Source organism: Pteronotus mesoamericanus, unplaced genomic scaffold (genome assembly GCF_021234165.1).
Source record: "Pteronotus mesoamericanus isolate MK-2021 breed Mesoamerican mustached bat unplaced genomic scaffold, CSHL_Meso_final scaffold_118, whole genome shotgun sequence".
In the NCBI taxonomy this organism is placed as follows: domain Eukaryota; kingdom Metazoa; phylum Chordata; class Mammalia; order Chiroptera; family Mormoopidae; genus Pteronotus; species Pteronotus mesoamericanus.
In genome coordinates this window covers 10,328,987-10,352,825 of record NW_026555301.1, presented here as the reverse complement: position 1 = coordinate 10,352,825, position 23,839 = coordinate 10,328,987, and the positions used below count along the sequence as shown (strand labels likewise).

At 36.9% G+C, this 23,839-nt stretch overlaps 1 protein-coding gene across 1 annotated transcript in view; it reads right to left on the bottom strand.

The window, feature by feature from the left end:
* Window positions 1-23,839, bottom strand: part of PIEZO2 (piezo type mechanosensitive ion channel component 2) — a 487,309-nt gene that overhangs the window by 30,400 nt on the left and 433,070 nt on the right. Inside the window, exons 35-41 of the mRNA XM_054587349.1 lie at window positions 20,863-20,977; window positions 17,451-17,510; window positions 13,394-13,560; window positions 11,514-11,680; window positions 5,031-5,198; window positions 2,027-2,539; window positions 1,392-1,650 (exon numbers count right to left, since the gene is read on the bottom strand). Of these exons, the coding sequence (XP_054443324.1) occupies window positions 1,392-1,650; window positions 2,027-2,539; window positions 5,031-5,198; window positions 11,514-11,680; window positions 13,394-13,560; window positions 17,451-17,510; window positions 20,863-20,977 (1,449 nt within the window). The remainder of the gene's footprint in view (window positions 1-1,391; window positions 1,651-2,026; window positions 2,540-5,030; window positions 5,199-11,513; window positions 11,681-13,393; window positions 13,561-17,450; window positions 17,511-20,862; window positions 20,978-23,839) is intronic.

Genomic DNA, 23,839 nt, shown 5'->3' with positions numbered 1-23,839 from the left:
GGGAAAATATATTCACTAATGATATATCAGATAGAGGTTTGATTTCCAAGATATATAAAGAACTCACTCGACTGCACTCCAAGAAGACAAACAATCCAATCAAAAAATGGGCAAAGGACCTGGGCAGACGCTTTTCCAAGGAGGAGATACAGAGGGCCCAGAGACATTTGAAAGGGTGCTCAGCATCACTAGCCATCAGAGAAATGCAGATCAAAACCACCATGACGTACCACCTCACACCGGTCAGAATGGCCATCATAAACAGATCAACAAACAACAGGTGCTGGTGAGGCTGTGGAGAAAAGGGAACCCTAGTCCACTGTTGGTGGGAACGCAGACTGGTGCAGCCACTGTGGAAAGCAGTGTGGAATTTCCTCAAAAAGCTAAAAATGGAACTGCCTTTTGATCCAGTGATTCCCCTGCTGGGACTATACCCTAAGAACACAAAAACGCCAATACAAAAGAACCTCTGCACCCCAATGTTCATAGCAGCACAATTGACAATAGCCAAGTGTTGGAAGCAACCTAAATGCCCATCAGTAGATGATTGGATCAAAAAATGATGGTACATATACACAATGGAATACTACGCAGCAGAAAGAAAAAAAGGACTACTAAACTTCGCGACAGCATGGATGGAGAGCAATATGCTAAGCGAACTAAGCCAGGGGGCGAAAGACAAATACCATATGATCTCACCTATAAGCGGAACCTAACCAATAATACAAAGATGCAAGGAAAATAAGACCAGCAACACTGAAAAGAAAAGAAATCAACAGAGACAAGAGGGAAGGAGGGAGAGGGGGCGGGGAAAAGGAAGGGAAGGGGAAAGTCAAGGAACATATAGCAAGGACTCATGGACAAAACCAAAGGGGAAGAGCTGAGGGAGGGAAGGAGGAAGGGGGCAAGGGAAAGTGGTGGGGGGAGGCAGAGACAAATGTATTTGAAAAAATAAATTAAAATAATATTAAAAAAAAGAAATAGCTTTTTTCTTTTTTAAAAACTTATCATTGCATTCTCATGCTGAGCATAGTGTTCAGGTTTTGGTATATAGTCCATAGTGTGCAGTCAATTAATATCAACTTAATTTCTCACTTATTCACTCCTCAAAATGGAGTACCCAAGTTTAACTTAACTTTGGTCCAGTTATTTCCCCTTATTAAAGTGGTTCCTTATCTATTAAATAGAAAAGATATTAGCACCTGTTTTGTGTGAGGTGTGAAATGTGACAATATATAAAATTACCAGCACTAGATAACTGTTAATTATATTCATTTGTCTAAGAATATCCATCTAACTTATGGTTCTGTGTGAAACTATCTGAGTCAAGGCAGGCCAGCCTAGTTTGAATGACCGAAGTAACCTACAGGAAGGTTCCATCCAAGGCCTACCTCTGTGTAGACGATGGCCATCATCCAGAACCGTCTGCTAGGCCTAGGGACAGACAGCATGGCCCAGAGGAAGATCAGAATGGGGAGCACAAGGGTGATCACGGAGGCAGAGACCATGTGGTTGAGGATGATCACAAAATAACACACCATTTCTGAGCGAGCCACCAGGGTATTGTACATAGCATAGAACAACAGCAAGAACCGGGGCTGGCCAACGTAGAATTTCTCTGATTCTTCAAGCTCATCATCATGGAACATCCTATTAGAAAAAAAACATGACAATAAATTTGTCTTAATTTCTCCAAATTACTGATTTCCATTTTCCTATCCTTCCCCCCTTCCTTTGTCCTCAAATTACTTCTGGAAAAAACTCCAATATCATGTTACAGAAAGAAATGTGAGTAGTGGCTATTGACAGCTCTTGCTAGATCTACCATTCAGTGATAAGTACTGAGGTTTGGTTAGTATTTGCAATATGAGGAATAATGAAAACTGCACCCATTTGCAGTAAATATTTAGGTGGGCATTTTTAACACGTGAGTTTCTCTATAATGACCACAGCACAATGTGTGGAAGCATTGACCCCTAGATAAGTGACCCCTACATGTGCCTTCAATCTGTCCATGGGCTCTTACTTGTTCACCAGCAGCTCACTGGCGGTCAGCTCGTGAGTCAGAGGCGGTAAGATGCTGGACTCCAGCTTATCCGAGCGGCTGTCATCAGGGCTGACCGCCATACGACTTGGACCTGCAGAGTCATCCTGCGAGCTGAAGGACAGGCGCTCAAAGCTGACTGCCTTGCTGTAGGATGGTGGGACCTCCACGTCGCCTTCCTCGGTGGAGGACTGCGGCAACTCAGTGTCTGGGGTGAGGCCAGCCTCCTCGGACTCCTCAGTGTCCTCAGTCTCCTTTGCCTCTTCCTCCCCCTCTTCTTTGGGCCCCTCTGGCCCCTCTGGCCCCATGTCCACCTCGGCTTCACTGCCTTCGTCACCGGTGTCCTGGGCTCCCATCTCCCCATCCTGTTCGGTCTCCACGTCCTGCTCAGCTTCCACATCCTGCTCAGCCTCCATGTCCTGCTCAGCCTCCACCTCCTCTATGGTTTCTGTGGTCCCCTGGCGTGAATACAGCATGGTACACTGTGTGGGCTCACTGTCAGGAGAAAGGAATGGGCACAGACCCTTGTCTTAGCCTTCAGGTCCTGAAAATCCTCTCAAACTCTCAAGACACCTTATTACTCCCAAATAAAAACATCATGGCTTGTGAGAAAATTAAAACACCACACTTCCCCTCCTTGCATTCTATCTGTTTTGTTCCTTTGGGGTCATATCTGGTCTGCAGACTGCAAACAGCACCTTCTAAATGCAAAAGCTGATGTGGCACATACCTGGTTGAAAACAAAAGCAAGTCACATGGCTCACAATTGCTAAATCCACCTATTAATGGTGATTTTAAAAATCATATCAAGATTCACAGCCATGGGTTCCACTGTTACCTTCAAATCAAGGCACAGCATAGCATACTTACTATTATATATATTTTAAAGCAGGTTGCATATGGACATGAGAAGCCTTGCCAGTTTGGGTCTGTTGGTGTTGACCAAGATAAGCTTTACTGTCAATACCATGCAAAAGACCCACTCAGATCCAAAAGGGGATGATAGGAATGATAAAATATTGGCTAAACAACTGTATGCTTTATAGAAAAAATGGCATACTTCTATCACATTTGTTCCTTATCTAATTTTTCCATCATTTGCCTTTTTCTTATTGGTGCTTATTACATTTGAATTTTCACCATCTCCAGCTCCTAACCATCTCCCACTGAGCTCTTTGTCTACACATGGCAACACCCACCATTTTTTCCTCCCCAGAGTGATTTCTCCTTGGAGCTGCCTGCACCACCCTCTTTCTCCTCCCAACTACTTCCATTGATTTTCTTCCTGCCACCTCCCCTCCTAGTATTCACTTCCTATCAGCTCTCTACCCTTATCTTCACTCTTTTTGACATCCTGTTCTTTTCTCTTGTATCCTCCACTTCTTCTTTCATGTTTTATCTTTTAACTTTCTCTGCCAGTTCTATGAAGAAAAAGTTGTAAATAAAAATAGAACTTCCACACCATTGAAATTCATGGCATGCTTTTTAATATTGTCTACCTCAGAAACACCCAGCTACCAAGGGCAGAGGGACAAAAATTATCTGGAGATGTGGAATCTGTAAATATAGAATTATAATTTGTTTGATTTTGAAATATGTACTGTTATCCGAAGGGCATATGTGGGCAGTTAGTGTCCATAAACACTGAGATTCTCAAATGCATAGATTGTACCCATTTTTCCTGTCATCAACACCAGTGTAGATGTGTCAATGAATAAAGGAATGAATGCATGAGAGTTGGCTAAGCCCTAAGGCTGAAGAACCAGATTTGCATGAGTTTTTGGTATGTGTTCAGATGTTTAATATTCCCAGGGGTTTAGTCCTAACCATGAACATCATATAGAAAGCTCTTGCAATGCCAAGCCAAACCGACTATTTGCTAAGACTTACCTCAACAAGACATAGCTTTCTAGGAGGCCCTGAAATTGAGTGATCACCTTGGGGAGTTTTCACTGGAGCCAATCTTATACAAGTTCTAACTTCTAGTTATACTATATCCAGTGAAGGAATGCTCTCTATGGTTTTGGAGCTGGTCTGTCCACAAAAGGATTCAACAAATCCTGGTACCTTCAGGAATCAACAAAGTGGAATAGCATAGCATGTATTTGCCAGAGAACATCTCAAATGGCCAAGGCATTCCCGTCATCGCCAGGCTCTAGCATATTGCAGTACTGTATTAAGACCTATAGTTGCCAGAAAACAAGTTAAGAATCCTTTGATTTGCCAAAATTGAAACTCATTTTGGATTGGATTATTTTGGTGTCAGGATAAGCACAATGCAGCTGACCTGTGCCCCTGCTGACCATTCAGAAGCCACTCAAAAAAGAACTTTTAGATTTTATACAAATAATTTCATTTATAAATGATTATTATTTATGGTAGTATTTAATGAGAAAACTTAAGCCCAAAGTAATCTTTCCCAAACAAAACAAGTTATAGTCTACTGCATAATATTCTTTAAAAAAAATCAATGGTGAAACATATTCTGGCTTTATGTCAGTTATGCTTATTAAATGTAGACAGATCTATTCTGCATCAAAAAATGACCATATATGGCAAATTTCCATATTTTTTTTCCTGTTGCATATATCTTTTGATGAGATCATGAGAAAAATTCCTCTAGGTTTCCTGACACATTCTTCCCCTGTGAGGACTGCCAACATGAGCTCTCAGTCAAGGACAAAACATGCTTATTTCTTTGAAAATGAAAAGCATTAAATACTTACAAAATGGAGGACAATATTTATAATAAGAGTTTTTAAGAAACTCCTAACAGACAAAAGCTAAAGAGCAGTTAGTTACTAGACTACTGTCCTGGGAACAACTTATTATGTCCCAGGAAGGGTGGTGGTTATGCTTTGGTTATTCATGCAAATTCTTAAAAGAAAAAGAAAAAGAAAACATATATCACACAAACTTATATTTGCAGTGACATAAGAGGGAAATATGATAAAATTACAGAACAAAGCATGCACAAGTTAAGCACCTTGATGCTAAACTGCCACTGTCAGCTGATGAGGAGGACATATCCAAGCTGAGCATTTTACGGAGCCTAGGTCGAGCCCGCTCACTTGTTTTAGGAACAGTTTCTGGTCCATCTAAATCATCAAGGGTAGACTGCCTTGAGAACAGCATGGTTGCTTCAGTGTAGCAGCTAGCAGCGCAAACAGTTACAGAGACACAGTGTTAAAACACCAGTGGTAAATCACTTTACACATGGATCAATTGACCAACACACTGCCATGCAGCAAACCACACATGACACCAATACCACTGACAATGACGACCACCACAGCGGGGCTCAATGGCAGGGAAGGACCTGTTTGGCAGGACGATTAAACACAATAGTACTGGATTTAACAAATTATATTGGCTAGTGATAAATTATGAAATGTCACTCTCTGGGTGGGATATGGAAATAGAAAAATTATAAGTCCTCACACTTCTCTCACAGAGGATTCATATCATTATAGCTTTGCAATGGAGTTTTTCTTAATTGAGGAAAATATGCTTTATTTGGAGCTCCCTGAGTTTGTTGAGAGCATTTTGTAACCAAATTGCTTAAGCAGAAATATCTGCTCATGTATAATTTATATAAAAGATTTCAATTTTTTTAACACAGTCTCCAAAATGAGAGAGGGACGCTCAGGGTAACCACAACAAACTGAATTTTCCACCACATTTTTCGAGTGATATTCAGTGAAGCCAAACCAGATGCCTTGCATGTGAAGAGATGCTGGTTTGATATGCAACTGGATATAAATCAACATCAAAAAAAAAAAAAGAGAGAAATAAAATGGTACAAAGAAAACAACAAAGGAAGTCTAGCAATGGCAGGGTCATTTTGTCTGTTAACTTTTCATTTTGCCTAATGAATTTTATCTTCTGGATCATGTTTTAAATCTTGATGGATATCATTAGGATGAGAACCCATTGGCTAAAATCCTCAGCTCCTGTTCCCCAATAAAGCAACAGCTGAGGAGGGAATGATGGTAGATTTAGGACTGAGATGCTACTAGGTGATGCTACTGAAGGAGAGGAAACAAATAGTTATGACATAGACATAATCTCAGTTTGGATATATTGCTTAACTCCAAAGAGGCTATGAAGGTGGCTACTGGAATATGGATCTCCCAACCTGAACACTAATGACTTGGCTGACCCAGGAGAGCAGACCTTTGTGATATAGGATGGCTGATTCCCCAGCTGACACTGTTAAGATGAACATTTTTATTAAGTGACCGTGCTAGGAGGCCTATACTCTATGCCCAACCTCACAGCTGGATGCCCTCAGTCAATGATTGTGAGGTAGAAATGGACACCATTCAGGATGTAACAACCTCTCGGGGTTGGGGAGCAGAGACTTTGAATAACTTACTCATGGACCAGTTAAAGGGCTTTTCAGTATCCAGGTGCTTTAGCACAAACCACAAGCGCCCTACTAGGGCCACCCTGCTGCACGAGTCACAGCTATGTGGCCAGGAGAGGGGCAAGGCAATAAGAGAGGTAAGCATGTAAGCAATCAAATGGTCTCTAATGGGGCTGATTTTTAAAAGAAGGCCATAATCCTTTAGATGTCACCATATCCTGAACAAAATGAGGAGATGACGACATGATAAACTGGAAACACATGGAATATTGGGCTTGAGTCTCCTCCACAAGGACATTAACTGGCTGTTGGGTGTTAAATAAGTCAGGTCCCCTCTTTGGGGTCCAGTTTCATCATTCATGAATGAGGAAACAGGATCTTTGAATTCCTGTATTTCATATCATAGTTGTAGAGGTACAACCCCATGGTCTTTTTGGAGTTTGCAGGCAGAAAGAAAAGGTGCACACTGTCTTGTAGTGCTGCTTAGATTTCCTGCATAAGAACCATTGTTCAAGTTCCTATTTAACTTGTTAATTCTTGGGTTGAGTTCTATGGTCCCATTAACCCACCTTCAGGTCCCATACAGCTGGGTTACGTGGAGTGTGACGATTTGTTGCTTAATCCAGGACAGTTTTAAATGTATAAGGGATACGGTGGGGCTCTATAAAACAGACCCAGAAGGCAAGCCTGAATGGATGGTTGTTACATGACAGAGTTACACAGCAATCTCTAAGCAACATCTCCCAAATGATAATTGGTCCCCTCATATCTAGAAATGCTCCTTAGGATGTTATTAATGTTTCTTGTGGGAATTTAAATCAATGTATTTTCTGGGAAGGTAGATGATTTCTAATTTTAAAATTGCTACTTTACATCTGGATTTGAAGGAATTCATGACTATTCTATTAAGTCAAAGGGAATACAAATTCACTTGGTAGGTTCCTGCTGCAACCTTGTCCACTATAAGCCCAAAGGTAAAGATGAATGATATGGGTGTCAGGGCAGAAGCTGTGACAGGCGACACAGCTCCACCCAGGCTGGGTTTTCTGCAAAGAGGGCAGGGCCACACTGAGCATGTGAGTCCCTCCTTGAGGATGATGCTAGACCCTATTCAATGACACAGGTATTGAGAGCAATTCCATTCTCAGAATATCTTCCAGGGAAGACGACTGCCCTTCCAGGAATCAGCATGGCTTTCTATAGACTCTCATGTAGACAAATGATTGGAGATTTGAAAGTTTCCTAAAGCAAAGAAACTAGGACTGCAGCTCAGCCATGAATAAAAGGGCAAGTATATAAATTCATTTCCTAATGACATAGACATAATGGACCCCAGTATGTCACCCTTTTCTTTAGGTTGACAATAAAAAGTAAAAATAAAATTTAAAGGTACTGGTTTTTTTACTAGTAAATTTATTGATTGGTTGACCATTTTAAATTTGGGGGATGTTTTGGCAGTCTTCGTTAAAAAGCAATTCATGGATTTAAATATCTTCTACCTGAAATTTTTGATTATGGATATAGTTTTGTACTTGTAATTTTGGATTTAAGGATAGGTATTTGATTTTATTTTAAAGTTCTCTTCTTTTTCTTCTATTTTATCCCTTCTAAGTCGTGATTCACAATTTTAGTTAATTTCTTAATTGGATAGGTTGTCAATCATTGTGCAGTTAAAATTTCCTAATACAGGAATTACGCATGTTTATTTTATACACTTTATTTTTAACTCACTTTCTAATATTCTCTTTGCTCTCAGATTAGTATGTTTCAGAATTTGATTCTGGAGCAGTTATTCTGAAGCCAGTTTCACATATGATATTCAGGAGGCTTGTGAAACCTTTGCAACTTTTTGGGGAGAAAATCATATTTCTGTACACTTTTCCCTTTGGGAGACAATACATGGCTTCATGGAATTTCAAAATAGGTTCATGGAAAAATGTTCCCAGCTGCTGTCAGTGTCACTGCAAGTTAACGAAGAAAGTTCAGTCCATCCATTCCCCTTTGACTTGCCAAGCTCAGGGACCCACGTAAGAATAACAACAAAAATCTCTGTATTTTGAAACAAGGCAAGAAGGGAGGTTACAAAAATTCATTTAAAATATTATAAATAACATTATGGGGAATTGTATTTTTTGAAGAACAGATGTGAATGTGCAATAACCAAATTAAATACTACGCATGCATATAATTGTATTCTTAACTATGTGGGAGGAAATATTCCCAGTTAAATATAAACATGACTTTCAGTTAAGATAAACAGAGCTATCAGAAGCCTTTTATTTTGGAATTCAGACAAAGTGAAAAATACTTTGCCTCAGACCCTGTCCATAGTCAATATATGCATAGCAGGGCTGTCCAAAGCTGAGTGTAGTGGGACAACTGCATATGGTAGACACAAATGAGTCAGTATGTAAAAGCGATGTATTTTGGAAAATGTACATCTAGAGTATCTCAGTATTTTTCTTCTCCATTCTCCTGTTTTTTATAAAATGGTTATTTGGTCATGAATAGGTTATAAAGTGGGTGCATTAGGAAACTTTTAGATTCCCCAGTTCATTTTCATTCACCATGTAACTGGGATATAATATTAGTCAGTATCTTGAATATTCACTACATTCAGAAAAATCTTGCTTATCTTACCTCCCTGCCAACACACTTGACCATTTCTGCAAAGATGTCCATGGAGCTTCCTTTTATTATAAAAGTATAACTACCATAAAATAACGTGGAATATGTAAAAGTATGGGTAGAATGGGGGCAAAAATGGACTTCTAGTTTTATCATGAAAATGAACTCAAGAGAAAATAATTCAGTTTAAATAATTGATCTATAGCTATAAAGAGAATTATTGCAAGAACACATTTAAGAAGCTTGGTAGTTTCCAAATAGAACAGTTTTTATGGTTTTCAATAAAAATAAAAATAAAATATATACAACAATGACTTTTGTCTCAATGGAGGCTGTCAAAGTAAACTGAAGTTCCCCTTTCAAAACTGATTGTGGGACATTTTCAGGAAGACACACAAGGAGGCACTGTCGGCACTTGAACATGCAAAATCATGATACTATTTTCACTTTGTAACAGATGTTACAAATAGTTTAAAAAATTAATTACTGAGAGATGTGTGTGCTTGGGTAGAAAGAGAATGAAAAATTAAGTTTTATTACCATGCACAATGTTCTAATAATCAATTATTTTATTCTAGGAATTAAAAGTATCTTAAACAGCATTTCAATTAGCAAACAAATGTCTTGACCTTGAACCTCTTAAGAGTTTCTATCCTGTTTCTTCTGTTAACAAAAACCTATAATAGCTGATTCTTACATCTATCTTATAAATAAGAAAATATTATTCCCAAATTAGAGGAAAAAATAATACATCTTTTATTACTCCTCAAAGGACTTTAAAGAATCAATTCCTAATTCCACAGGACTGGAGAAGTCACATCCATGAAGGATTTTATGCATCCAAAAATCAAACTTAAATCAATATATGTATGAATATATATGTTTTTAAAAAATAAAAATGAAATTTTAGCATATATACCACTTTAAAACATGAGGGTTTTTTAAAATTAAATATATTCTTTCCATAGAAACTAATTTAGATCTGCATCAAATAGATTATTAGAATAAAGAACATGCACAACTGGAGAAGCTAAAATACAACAATCTGGCAACAGCTAAAAATAGCACTTCAAAGTAAACTTTTTTATTCACCTCTCCCACTAAGGTTGTAATTTGAATTTTTAGTTATCTATTTTGGGTTTGGTATCTCAGTATTGATAAAATAGCCTGGGTTCCATCCCTTGTTTCATCTTGTAGCATATTCAGTATTTGTGAAGGACAAATAGTTCTCTAGACCTTGGTGTCTTGCTCAGCAAATGAATGAAGTATGACTAGAAATAATCCAGGAGCTTTGAAACCAGCAGTGAGAATGCAGCCCATCTCTGATGTTCTTAAACAGCAGAAATTAGTCCAGAATTCCACAGACAATCCTGTGGCTGAGTCTTTCTTTCCAGGCTCAAACCACCTAGACATGACTTATCTTTATGTGTCAAGCCCAGGGCCTAGCATGGAATAGGTGCTTTTTAACATGTTTAGTAAAAACAGTAAATACATGAAAGTTCGCGGTGATACAACTCTTTACCTATGAAAATGGACACAAGTTGTAACTCATTTAGTCTAGCTATTTACCCTCAGCATGTCATTTTCCTCCTAACACAGGGTTTCTGCTTTGACTTGAAAGTTAAATATTTACAGTTGATAGCAGCTATGTAGAACACTGGGGTGCAAATAATTTATAGGTGTTTCTGGGATAGGCCATAATAAAGACAGGTAAATTCTCAAAGTTGGCTTGGAGTGCAGAAGAAGCAATGCAAGGTAGCATATGGTGATATGGTGGCTGAGAGTTTGGGCTCTGAGATGAACTGTTATAGATGGTTTTGGATCCTGAGTCAGCTTACATGTACTTTTGGGCTATGTGACTTTGGCTGTTACTTAACCTCTCTATAACTGAAATGGGGACAATAACATTATGCATCTCCTGGGGTAATTTGAGATAATCCACACACAGTACTTGGTGCTGGCCCACAGCCAATGATCATTGCAGAGTCTCTGTTGTGAGACAGTGCAAGTGACCACACAACTAAGGGAAGATGGACTTTTATTATGAATCATAAAGTAACAATTCTGAAAGAAAAATACCAAAGATGACAACAGATGGCAGAAGATTCTAGTTTAGAAGACACTTTGTGGAGTGGCATTTTAAAAATGAAGTAAAGATGCAGCCCTTGACACAAATAATAAATTTGTCATTAGGAAGGTTCATTCTTGCTTGCCTCCTGGTTGGAAACCATTTTCCTATACCTACAAATCACACAGATGTATCTAATAGTTTTTTCTTGATTTTATCTGGCTCAGTCTAGCGAAGGAAAATATTCCTTTCACCTTGCTGTGCATATAGACATACCCCAAATAGGGTGGCAATCCATGTAGGTTCTGATTAGCCTTCACCACTTACATTCATTTCTCATATTGATGAGGTCCACCACTTTTACCTTTGTCAAAACCAAATCTATTGTTCAGAACATGAAATACCTGGAGATACTGTCATGTGAATCTAAGCTATCCATCCTGTGGGCTGTCTGTGCACCTGAAGCAGCACCAGGACGATCGTCAAGTGTGTCCAGTCCAGACTCTCTGGAAAGGTTCATCATGTGGTTCTGATAGTACATGTGGATGCTTTCCCGAGTGGGAACGTTGCCCTGTAGCGAAGGAGACATTGCCACAGTTCTTACTTGCCTCTGCAGCCACATGGAATTGCTCAATATTGACAACTCTCAGCTATCATGCACACCTTGAGCAGATTAACACAAAGCTAGTGAAGTTGGGGATTGATGTCAATTCATGGAATTAATGGAGACCAATATTACTGGGTAATGCTAAATGAGAAATCCCTCTTGCTTATGGATGAAGGTGATCAAAAGGTACAAATTTCCAATTATAAAATAAATAAGGCATGGGATGTAATGTAGAGCAAGGTCACTGTAGTTAATGATACCGTATCGAATGTGGTAGTCCCTCCTTCTCTGCAGGGGATACATTTCAAGACCACCAGTGGATGCCTGAAACCATGTATAGTACTGCTCAGTACGTATACTATGTCTTTTCCTATACAGATGTACCTATGGTAAAGTTTAATTTATAAATTAGACATACTAAAGAGATTAATAACAATAACTAATAAAAAGAACAATTATAACACTATAATAAAAGTTATGTGAATGTGGTCTTTCTCTATATCTCAGCAAAGTAACACAGGTTATTTTTCTTTTTTTCATAATTTTACCAATAGAAGATTCATTCTTACCATAAATCTTAGCAACCTCAGTGTAAGATTTTTTTCCTTTCCTTATTAAATCAATAACTTTAACCTCGTCACATAAAGGAACCACTTTACGGCTTCGCTTTGGCATATCTGAATTGCCAACATCACTACTCTCGTACTTTGGGCCATTATTAAGCAAAATAAGGGTTACTTGGACACAAACACTGTTACACCATCATAGTGGATCTGATAACCTAAATGGATATTAGTTACCGCCAGGAGGGAGCTTATACAGTGTGGAGACATTGGACAAAGGGATGGTTCACATCCTAGGTAGGATGAAGAAGGATGGCCTGAGATTTCATCACACTACTTAGCAGGACATACAATTTAAAACTTAAGCATTGTTAATTTCTGGAATTTTCCATTAATATTTTTGGGTAGTGGTTGACCAAGGGTAAGCCACAAAGTGAAACCATGGATGACGGGGGAGCACTGCATCTGAAAACAGCTTAAAAATTTCCAAGAAAAAAATTGTAACTGTGCTGATGAATGTTAAGTAGATTTACAGTAGCAATCATTTAATTATATATATATAAAAAATCATTATGCTGCACACCTGAAACTAATATAACATTATATGTCAATTAATTTTCAATATAAAATTTTGAAAAGAAATTGCTTCTTATATATAATTTTGTAGCTATGTATAAGTATATATAATAGTAACTTTTCTAGTAATAAACTATTATTCTTAAATATGTTGTATAAACCTTATATGACCATATTTTGCTGTTCTATATATATCCTAATTTTCCCTATGAGAAGTTTCAGATCAAACTTGTCAGACTAAACAACATAATCCTTTATGAGACGCAGCAGAGTCTGTGCACCTGCAAATTCTGATGAAGCAAGGGGATAGAATGAATAAACTAGCCACTATTCCAGGATTCTGTATGTGTGTATGTGTCCGATTTTAATTCTAAGCATTAAACAGATTTAAATAGCCAGAAAAATAAAGGAGATATGTAAAGATGGTCTAGAAAGAAAAGATTTTGTGTTTTCCTGCTTAGAGTTCTGGCTATTGAGTTTCACAATCTTTATAATGTGGGTAGAAACCAAAAAAAAAAAAATATTCCAAGAGTGTTACCTTTTTAATTTCTCTGGTCAGCATGCATCTTTCAATTCTCAAAACTGTAGATATATCAATATGCTCCCTTGAAATGGAGTTAAGCCAAGCTGTGAAACTATCCACTGTGGCCAGAAAGAGGACCCAGGTAAATTTCAAAATATTAAATATCCTTTTGATGATATTATCTAGGAGGAAGAAAAAGAAACAAAATTTCAAAGGAACAAAATGCCATCCACCGTTTTGCTGTGCATAGCACAGTGATGTTTTGCAAAGGCAGGCCTGTTTTTGGCCCTCCATGCCCTGCGTGGGGTGGGCATGTGACACTCAGCATGACAGGGGAACGGAGGACCACCGCCGTATAGGAAGCTACCACTAAGTCTTCCTACATGTGGAGCGCCAGCCTCCAAGCCAAGCCAGAGTAGAACTGTCAATGTTTGATCAAAGCATTGGTCAGAATAGATCCATATACAGATAATAGGTTTGATTAAAAGTAGAGGTGATATTCAAAGACATTTCTGTTATTGGCATAGGAATAGAAACAATCCGTATTTAAGCCAAGCAATTGGATCCTATAATGCTTTTCTATAAGTTTCCTCTTTTCTTAAGTAATAATAGTTGTTGGAAATAATTCTGTTTATTCAGTAAGAAACTGATACTTCCTACTGCAGTTGCATTTCAGTTAAATCGTCTCAAAGCTATTCTGTAAAGAGCTCAGTACGTGTACTAAGAATGTATGTATGTGTGTGGGTGTATGTGTATGTGTGTATGTATATACACACATGCCACTGAACTATCCTTATTCTTAATTATACTGAGCCATGCTAACTACAAAATACTGCACATGGGATCAGTGTTCCCCAGACGAACAGAAGCTGTGAAATTCCTGATACACTTGGGTTCTCTTCCTTATCTGTAGTTGTGGCACAGGAAGCCAGGAAATACTGCCCAGTGTGGCGAGCTCAGCTCTGATTGCCACTGTGTCCTGACACTGTCTCAGTGCAGCACATGGCTCTCCTGCATCCTCAGAGAGTTCAGCATAAACTCCTGATCACTGATTAGGTTTAAGGAGATCCCATAGCTGTAACCTAACTTTTTAAAGGTCTGAGTCAAAATAAAAGAGGGGAGATCCCCTATTAATGTCTTGCTGGTTTGCTTGTGTAAGCCAATAGTTTCTCAACTGGGGTACAATGAACCTTTCAAGACATGCCACCAAGTTTTGACCATGTGTACTTTTTCTTAAATTTGGCATTTCAAAATTTAGTTTTATTAAGTATTTCAAACCTTGATTATAATAAAGTGAATTCTTAGTGAACATGACAATGAATTGTTTTACTGTCTATTAAAAACAAATACCACCAACAAGAAAACAATTGTATCTATCACTGTTCCCCCCAGAGAAGAAGAAAACGATTCAAGTGTCATAGGAAAATTTTAATGAATTTAGAGTTAATGGTCATAGTTTGGAATTAGTTTAAAATCATTTAGATAGCATGTAAAAAAGGGCATAAACTGTTATGATTTTGTACAAATGTTTGCCAACAAACATTTTTCTGGACAGGACCCAACAGTATTATATTTGGTTTTCCAGGGCATATTGTCTCTATTGCAACTATCCACTGCTGTTGTAGTATGCAAGCACTGTGGACAATGAATGAATTGCCTATGAATGGGCATGACTGAGCTGCAATAAAACTTTATTTATAGAATTTAATAATTTTCATATGTCATAAACTACTATTCTTTTTGTATATTTTCAACCATTAAATATTGTCCTTAGCTAACAAGTCATATAAAAACAGGTGGCAGGTGGGATTTGGCCCAGGGGTTATATAATTTCCCGACCTCAAATCTAGTGCAATTACATATGACCATTGGGTGACTCACCCCTGCTCTCCATCAATCCTCCCTCTCTGATTCTTATACCACAGTGTGAATCAAAGTTTAACTTTGTCATTGTAAAAAAAAAAAACACAAAAAACAACTCTTTGTGAATTGAGGGGCTTAGAAGGAAGGCAGACTTTCTCCCAGGTAAATGTCTGCTTCTTTTTCCAAAGGGAAACCTTTAGAGGAAGCTTAACTTTATGTGGGACAGCCTCCAGACAGAGTCCAGATGGGCAAGAGAAATGAAGAAGAGTTTAATAGTTCTACCTACTGGAATAACAAGAACCTTGGAATGGTCAGCTGGTACCTGGGGAAGAAAACTGGGGATCTGGAAAAGAAGATGGGGGAATAATTAAATGAGAAGGGCCTGGAGGGATGAGGGTCTGAGCCACAGCTGGCTGTAAAGCCAGGCCCTAGACACACCAGCTGGTAAGAGCCCTGCTGAGGTGGGTGATGGCTGACTTTCCCTTTGAAGATTTCCTCCTGTGCAGTCACTCCCTCCCACTATCCCCCCAAACCTCAGTAAAACTGTGTCACACCCAACAGCCTTACATGCAGTATACTTTAGGAAATAGGGAAATGAGGACGTAACCATTGAGCAAAGAAACCCAAGAATGGAGCAGTTGTTTTGTGAAGCTGAATGGAGGGAGTTGCTACAAATTCCACAGAAGAAAAATTCTGAGCCAGAGAGTGCTAGAAACACTTATACTCCTCTTTCCATCCAACACTCCTGTTTCTGTTCCCACAGTAGTTTGGATAGAGCCTCGAGCCCTTTTATGTAGACATCAGAGGCAAGTTTGACCTCTGAGGGCTGAAGGACTTGGAGTTAGTTACAACTAGTAATAAACATTTGCAATGTCTTATATTTTGACACATTTTTTAAATCATATTCACAGTTATTTCCTTAGAGGTGGTAAAGATAAATATAATTATTTCACAGTTTTGTTTATGGTGGTCTTTGATGTTTAAAATAGCTGTGTTGGAGACATGTGTAACATGCACTTTATAAACTTAGGTGATCAAAAACTAACATGTAAAATTAAGCTTTTTATTTTTACTCATTTTTAAATCATAGAGGCAATATGGCATAATTGTTAAGAGCACAAACTCTGGGTTCAGGCTCCTTGGTTCAAATCCTTACTCTACATCTTAGTGGCTATGCAAACTTGTTAGCTAGTCTTTCTCTGCCTCATTTTCTTAACTGTTAAATAAGGAAGAGAGTTTTTGAGAGAGTTAAACAAGTTAATACGTCTAAAGCTCTTGGAAAAGCGCCTGGCAAAGAAGATGTGCAATCTAAAGTGTTAGTTACTGTCATTGTACAAGGCTTCGCAGCAATAGTAGAACATGTGGCCCTACATACAAGTGAGTAAATTATCTGTATATGGAGGCCAGGTTTAAGAACTGGGCCACAGAGTGTATTAGCTAGCCTCCCGAAGCCTCACTCTGAGCCAGCAGATGGCATCCTTGGAAGTATTTGTGTCCAAAGTAAAGAGCCTGAAAATTTTGCCGGCTGATAAACAATATATGCAGGAATTCCAACCCTGCATAATAGAGGAAACAGCATTTTTATAGAACTAAAGAAGCATTTGAGTTCATTTTACTTGGAGAATTTTGTTTTGCTTTTTTTTTCCCCCTGCACAGAGAAATCTTCCCAATCACAGACTATGTGAAGACCAAATAGCACCATGACTGGGCTGGGGGTTAGAAGACAGGGATTCTGTCCCTGAATGCATCTGTGGAATTCTGAGCAAACTCTTTGGGATCTGGTTTTCCCTCATAAAATGAGGAAGTTGGCCCAAGTTTCTAGAGTATCTCTTATTTCCCCAATTCTCTTTACCGCTCCCTTAACTCCTTTCTATGCCCTTTAAAATTAATTGCGAACATTTTTAAGCATCTGTTCTGAGGTATTCTATGGGACATTTATAATTTACTCTCCCACATCCCTTGCATAGAAACTTAGACAACAGAATTTACAAACTGACTCTAATCCAACAGTGCAAGGGGCAGATCTTTTAGGGGTCACTTTGCCATTTTTACTAGAGATGAGACTTCAAAGGACACTGATTATTTAGTTACAGTCCAGAAACAGTATTTGATTAGTTATTTTTAGGCAGCCTTTCATTACATACACATCTGGGCCAATAACATTTTCAAATTTCTCTCAGCTCATTCACATTTGTCTTCATTTTATTACCTGGTCCATCTGACTTCTTTTTGACTGGCTCATCCTCTCGGTCTTCCCACAACACAGGACCTGCCAAGTACATTTGATAAACATGAGTTAGATTCATTTAGCCAACACTATTCTTCTGGATTAAAAGTGATATTTAAATTCAATTTAGGATATTCTGCCTCTTTTAATAGTTCCTGGAAAAAAGTTCTAAGAATTCATAGCATTCAGATTCTCTTCCCTCCTGAACAAGAATCGTAGATACGAGTGGCAATAAACTGCAATCTTCTGGCCAGATCTTTCCTGCTTCCTGTGGCCTGCAATTTCAGAATGGTTTTTATATTTTTAATAGTTGAAAAAAATCTAGAAAAGAATATTTTCTGCTCATGAAAATTATGTAAAATTCAAATTTCAGTGGAACACAGCCAAGCCCACTTATTTATGAATTGTTGGTGGCTGCTTTCACCCTACAATGGCAGACTTGAGTTGCAACAGAGACTCATGTCCTGCAAGTATTTGGTTGTCAAACCACTATGCTGCACATCTGAAACTAATAGAAAATAATATCGAATGTAAATTCTAATTGAAAAATTAAAATAACTAAAAAATCCCAAACAAACAAATAAATAAACAAACAAAAATATATGACTTCGGCCTGGAGCTAAATGCTTCAGAGTCTATAAACATACCTGGGAGTAAATGAAAGCATTATATTAACAAAAATAGCATTTAATTAAATAAAAAAGGAGGAATCATATAATAAATAGGGTTAGCATAATTGTATTTTGACCTAAAAGCAAACAAAGTAGATCTCTACTTCACAGAAAATAAGAACTTCAAAATGTAAATAACATTAGGAGGAAATATAGGAAAATATGATCATAATATTTGGGGGGTTTTCTTAAGCAAAATGGAAACCTAGAAACTGCAAAAAGAAATTCAGACCTACATGACATCAGAAAAAATTAAAAATTGTTTAGATAACATATTATAAACTAAATCAAAAGATAAGCATTTTATTGGAAAAATTTTAACATATACAAGAAGAAAATATTCATAACATATAAATATTCCCTAAGTTAAAAAGGACAAACAACCCAATAGCATGATATTATAGAAAATGGTAAAAATGTTTAAGTCTTAGTTTTGGAAGTACAAATTACCAAAAAACATTTTTAAGAAATTCAAACTTATTAGTTAGGAAAATTCAAATGAAAATAAAACCCCGAGAAAGACAAACAATGAAAAGAGTAATACTATCCTGCGGGATAACACTACAGGGAAATGGACACTAATAACCTTAAAAATTGGGGTGTAAATTACTAAAACTGTTTGGGAAAATATTTATTAAAGTCAAACAAAGGTACACCATTAAACCCAGCAATCCCACTTTTGATAATGTATTGTGTGGAAAGTGCATGCTCTTCCTGACCTTTTGCTATGCATTTAAATACACACACGTATAACTATGTATAAAATTTTGTTCAGGGATAGCTAAGATAGCATTGCTCATTGTAGCAAAAATCTGGAAGTAAACTTTTGTCCATTAGTGATGAAGTAGTTGAATAAATTATGCATATCCATATTATAGAATATTTTGCAGCTGTTAGAAAGGATGATATGGATTTATAAATACTTAATTGGAGAAATGTTCATGATACAGTGCTAATGAACCTATAAGAGCAGCTCATATGGCATGAATTCATTTTTGAAAAACAAACAAAGGAAACTGTGCTAGTGCACATGTATGTATGCTCATGAGAAAGGAGTAGAAGTGAACACAGCATATTGTGAGGATTTCATAGCTTAGTAGATAGGTTTCCAGGACAGATTGTGCATTTGGCTCTTTACTGATGACTTGTTATATCAGCTCTGTCTGAATTTTATCTTATTAAACCAATAAAGTAAAATAAAATTAAAGTTACTAAGAGGTAGCAGAAGGCAGAACAGTCAAAAAGGATATAAGTTTTACAATTAGAGCTCCATTAGAAATTATGTTTTCATTTCTTTATTTTAAATATATTTTTAATTTCACAAGGAATTTGTATATACATTTTCTTTGTAAAGCACAAAAATGTAGCAGATAAGCCTAAAGTTCCCTTTAATCACACCACTTAGTCTCTCTATCCCTTCCCTCAGAAGTAACCACATTTATTAATTTTCTAAGTATTCATCTTTATATTTATACATTATTATGTGCACCCAGTTAAATGCAAAATATTGTCTTGAGGTTTCCCTTGTTTCATAAATAGTTTCATAATGTGTATGCTATTTTGCAGCATAATACTTTTCATTTAACAATATGTCCCAAATTGTTCTCCAAGTTAGTTCAAAGTAATCCATCTCATTTTTTAAAGTACTGAAGATTCCATTGTATATTGGTAACAATTTCCTTAAGCCTTCTTCTTTATGTGAGCATTTAAGACATTTCTAAATTGTTATTATTAATAAGAAATGTAACATTTACTCTTAGAAATGTGTCCTTATGCCTTTATACATATGTGTAAATCCTGCTTCAGGTTAAGCCACACACCTGGAAGTGAGACTGATTTCTAGTAGGATGTGTACATATAAAATTTTCACAGCTATTGACATGCTACTCTTCAAAGTGGATATACAACTATATAATACCATTCATAGTGTGTGCAAGCACTTACCACTTACCTTCCCACTAGTTCCAAACGATGATGTTATCAAATGTTTAGGTTCTTGTCAATCCAGTAGGTAAAAAGCCAAAATGTTGAAATGCTTAGTTTGAGTTTTTCATATTATTAGTGAAGCTGAACTCCTTTTTACAGGTAATTTTCATTTTCTGATTTGTGAATTGTTTTCATATTCATTCATCCATTGGTTTGAGTTTTAATTTTACTTTCTTTGAATTCTTAATATAACTAATATTTAGTCAGATTTATATAATGAAAATGTGTTTCCTCAGTGTCCACATTGCACTTTAACTTTGCTATTTTTCCCCCTTAGAAATGTGTTTCTATCATATGCCTTCAAATGTACCAGCATTGTATTAAATATGGCATTGGTAGTTATGTTCTGCTTTTGGTTCATGAACACTGTTTAAGTGTGCTTTTCCTTTTTCTTTCATCAAATGTCAAAGTCTCATCTGTGTAATTAGTTTTTCCAAGAACAGCTTTTCACTTACAGATAAAGACTTGTCTTATATTTATTTTCTATAACGTAATTTTTCTTTCTACTTTCTTTGAGTTTAGCATGCCTTTCTTTCCATTTTATAAAATGCACCTTAACTTAAATTCCTGTTTTAATCTCTCACACGCAATTAAGGACAAGTAAAAATCTTTGCACTCTTTTGAATTTAAGAATTTGATTTCTCCAAAGATTTTTTCCCTTGCAGTTCTTCTGTTGTATTCAAGGCCCAGAGAAAGAGGGCGCCGGCCCGAGCCTGCTGCGCCTCTGCGACACTCACCCTCCCCTGATCCGTTTCTCTTTCTTTTCTGTTCTTCCCGTGCAGACATTTTTTTCTCTTTGCGCCTCTGTCGGAGTGCTGTCTTAGGGTCAGTAATCCAGGCTTGATAAACAAACTGAAGGGAGAAAGTTCAATTATTTTCTGGCTTTTTAATAATTTGACTTAAAAGAAAAAGGAACCAATACCATACTTCTTGACTTCTGTAAACATTTTTTTTTCTCCCAACACAGACTAAATATCCCTCTCCCATATCCTTTCATATACTGAGCTGACCTGTGTTATTTTCATTGTCATGAAATGATAGAGGAAAACAGATAGGTAGGAATATATTTCATTTGGTATCACAGACAATTATGAGAAACTTCGGGTACATACAAACCAACATTTTGCCCAACTCCCCATATACCACCACCGCTTATAATACTTAACAACTGATCTTTCCCATTGCACACAATAGGAATGAACTGGAAGCTTCACTAAAGTGTCATTAGAGTAGTCTTCTCCCATTGAAAATAAACTGTGAGTCAAAAACAAAGTCAAAAATCTTTTCCTCACTTATTTTGGGAAATAATGTATGTTTGATACTTTCTCTTGTAAATAACAGCTATTACCAGCAACTTGAGAAAGGGATTTGCGGATCGATTAGTATTTGGAGAGGAAAAATAAGGTGATATTAAGATTAAGAAGTTACTTCAGATGGTATGAAGGAAAACTTGTCCTTTTGAAAAGTTGCCTTTTGTCATTTTTATTCAAGAGCTGAAAATAGTTGCATTAATATATTATAACCAGTAACCATGATAGACCCATTTTGAACAGCCCACCCACCAATAGTTTCCCAAGTCATGCAGAAGGAACAAAAAGGAAACCTTGATATACAAAGTCAGCCACCTAGAACCAAGAAGCCAAGCAGGCATGCTCTTCATGCACCCACAGACACACCTGGGTCTCAGGGAAGCTGGGTTTTCTATTATCATAACGTTAAAGGAATGTTCTGCAGGGGTGTTTATAAACCCAGACAATTTCATTTAATTTTATATAATGTCTAGATTTCTGACGTCTTTGAAAAACACAGCTTAAAAACACTATGGGGCACTGTGATGGCATAAAAATAAGGAGGAATACAATCCTTCCACGTATGGAAATAAAGGTCATAGGTTATTAAGAAAGGACATTTCTTCTCACTGGTAGAAATCTGAATCTTAAGAGTAATTAATGTAAATATAATAACTATATTATTTTTGAATAATAAACCCAGGAGACAAAAAATCTCTTATTTTATGCCTGAAAACATTTTGAAAAATTAGATAAACTGGAATTTGAAGAAGGACCAAATAAAGAAATTTGTGGTAGATATTTATTGAGCATGTTAATCAGGAGTTCTATCAAGAATATCTCTGAGGTTTAGCATATGAATAAGCAAACTTGCTTCTGCAAAATATTGATTCTTTAAAAAAAATCCATTCTGCTAAATGTAAATACATTTTCAGGATTAAGAGTAAAATATGGCGATGTTTTCTTAAAAAAGTTATTTGAATATTGCTTTTAAAGAATAGAAGACTCCCCAAAATAGAAAAAAAATTCAGGATTTGTGAATGTAATAAGTGCACAGCTGGGAAATTCTTTTTTTTTTTCTGAAGAGTGAGCAGGAGAGAAGGAAGTGCTCAGAAGAGAAGTGAAGAGGCCTTGGGGAAAGGGTGAGAGCCCCAGAAATTTGACTGTATTAAAAGGGAACTCCTGGTTCTACATATGATGCCAAATAATTAAGCTAACAGTTTTTTCTCTGTGAAATGAGAATTTAGAGAATACAAATAAGAGGGAAGGAGGGAGCAGGAAAGAATCATATGTCACATCCTTAGTTCTAAGTAAATTATCTTAATGTTGATGTTTGGAAGTACGAACATTTTACAGCTCCAGGAACATTTGATAGAGGATCAGTTTGGCCTAAATCCAACTGTTTGAGGAAAGAGCTGATAATGAAGGTGGAGGAGGAAACATCCAATTTCTTGGTCAAGAAATAGCAGTTTCTTACTGAAACTTCTTACTTGGAAGCTGTAGCTAATACCCATATGATGGGTCTCTCTAGGGACTCAGACATGAATATCACTAACCATAAGTAGAAAATACATGAAAATGTATTCAAATAAACTTGGGCTTCTTCAAACTGCACTGCCACTGTATTCCCAACTTTATCTTAAATTTTATCTTATATTCTATCTTAAATTTTATCTCATATATTAAAGAAAATGGAATTCGCTTTACTGAAAACTCATTATATAAAAAAAGAATTTAATCTTTAAAACAGGAGAGAACTTCGTCGACATGGAGATCCTTAACTGATATTAGTTACATTTCTTAAACTATCCTTTAATTCAGGTGTGGTCCAAGACTTTCTATGTTGTCTGTAAGAGATTTTTTTTTTAAAGTTAGATGGAGGATAATTATATTGTAATCTTTCATATACATTCTTTTATATGGCTGGAGAGGCTCATATGGTAGCCATAAAAAGGAAAAGAAAAAGAATCCTAGGGAAGTAACGACAGTGAATATTAAACTAAACATCAGAATCCTAGCATTTAGAAAATGGCAGGAACCTTGAGTACTAGATCCTGCTTTCCCAGGTGGACCAGCTGTTAGTGCTTCATGGGGAACTTGAGAGAAATACAGAATTCCAGGTCCCAACGAGGACCTGCTGAACTTAAATAACCTGTATTTAAATAAGATCCCAAGAGAAATGAGGGAAAAGCTGGTCTTGGTCACTATCCAAACCATTTGCTGAACACTGAGGGTTTCAGTGCTTCCCTTAGATTAAGTCAGGAGAAAGAGCTTTCTTTAAAGTACAAAAAGAATAATACATTAACTATGAGTTTTGGTAATTAAGTGACAACAGCATAGGTGGCTGGATAACTTCTGTTGTGCATTAGATTAATTAACAAGTAATTTTTAATGGTTTACCCTGCAGTCACTGGTGACCTGGGAA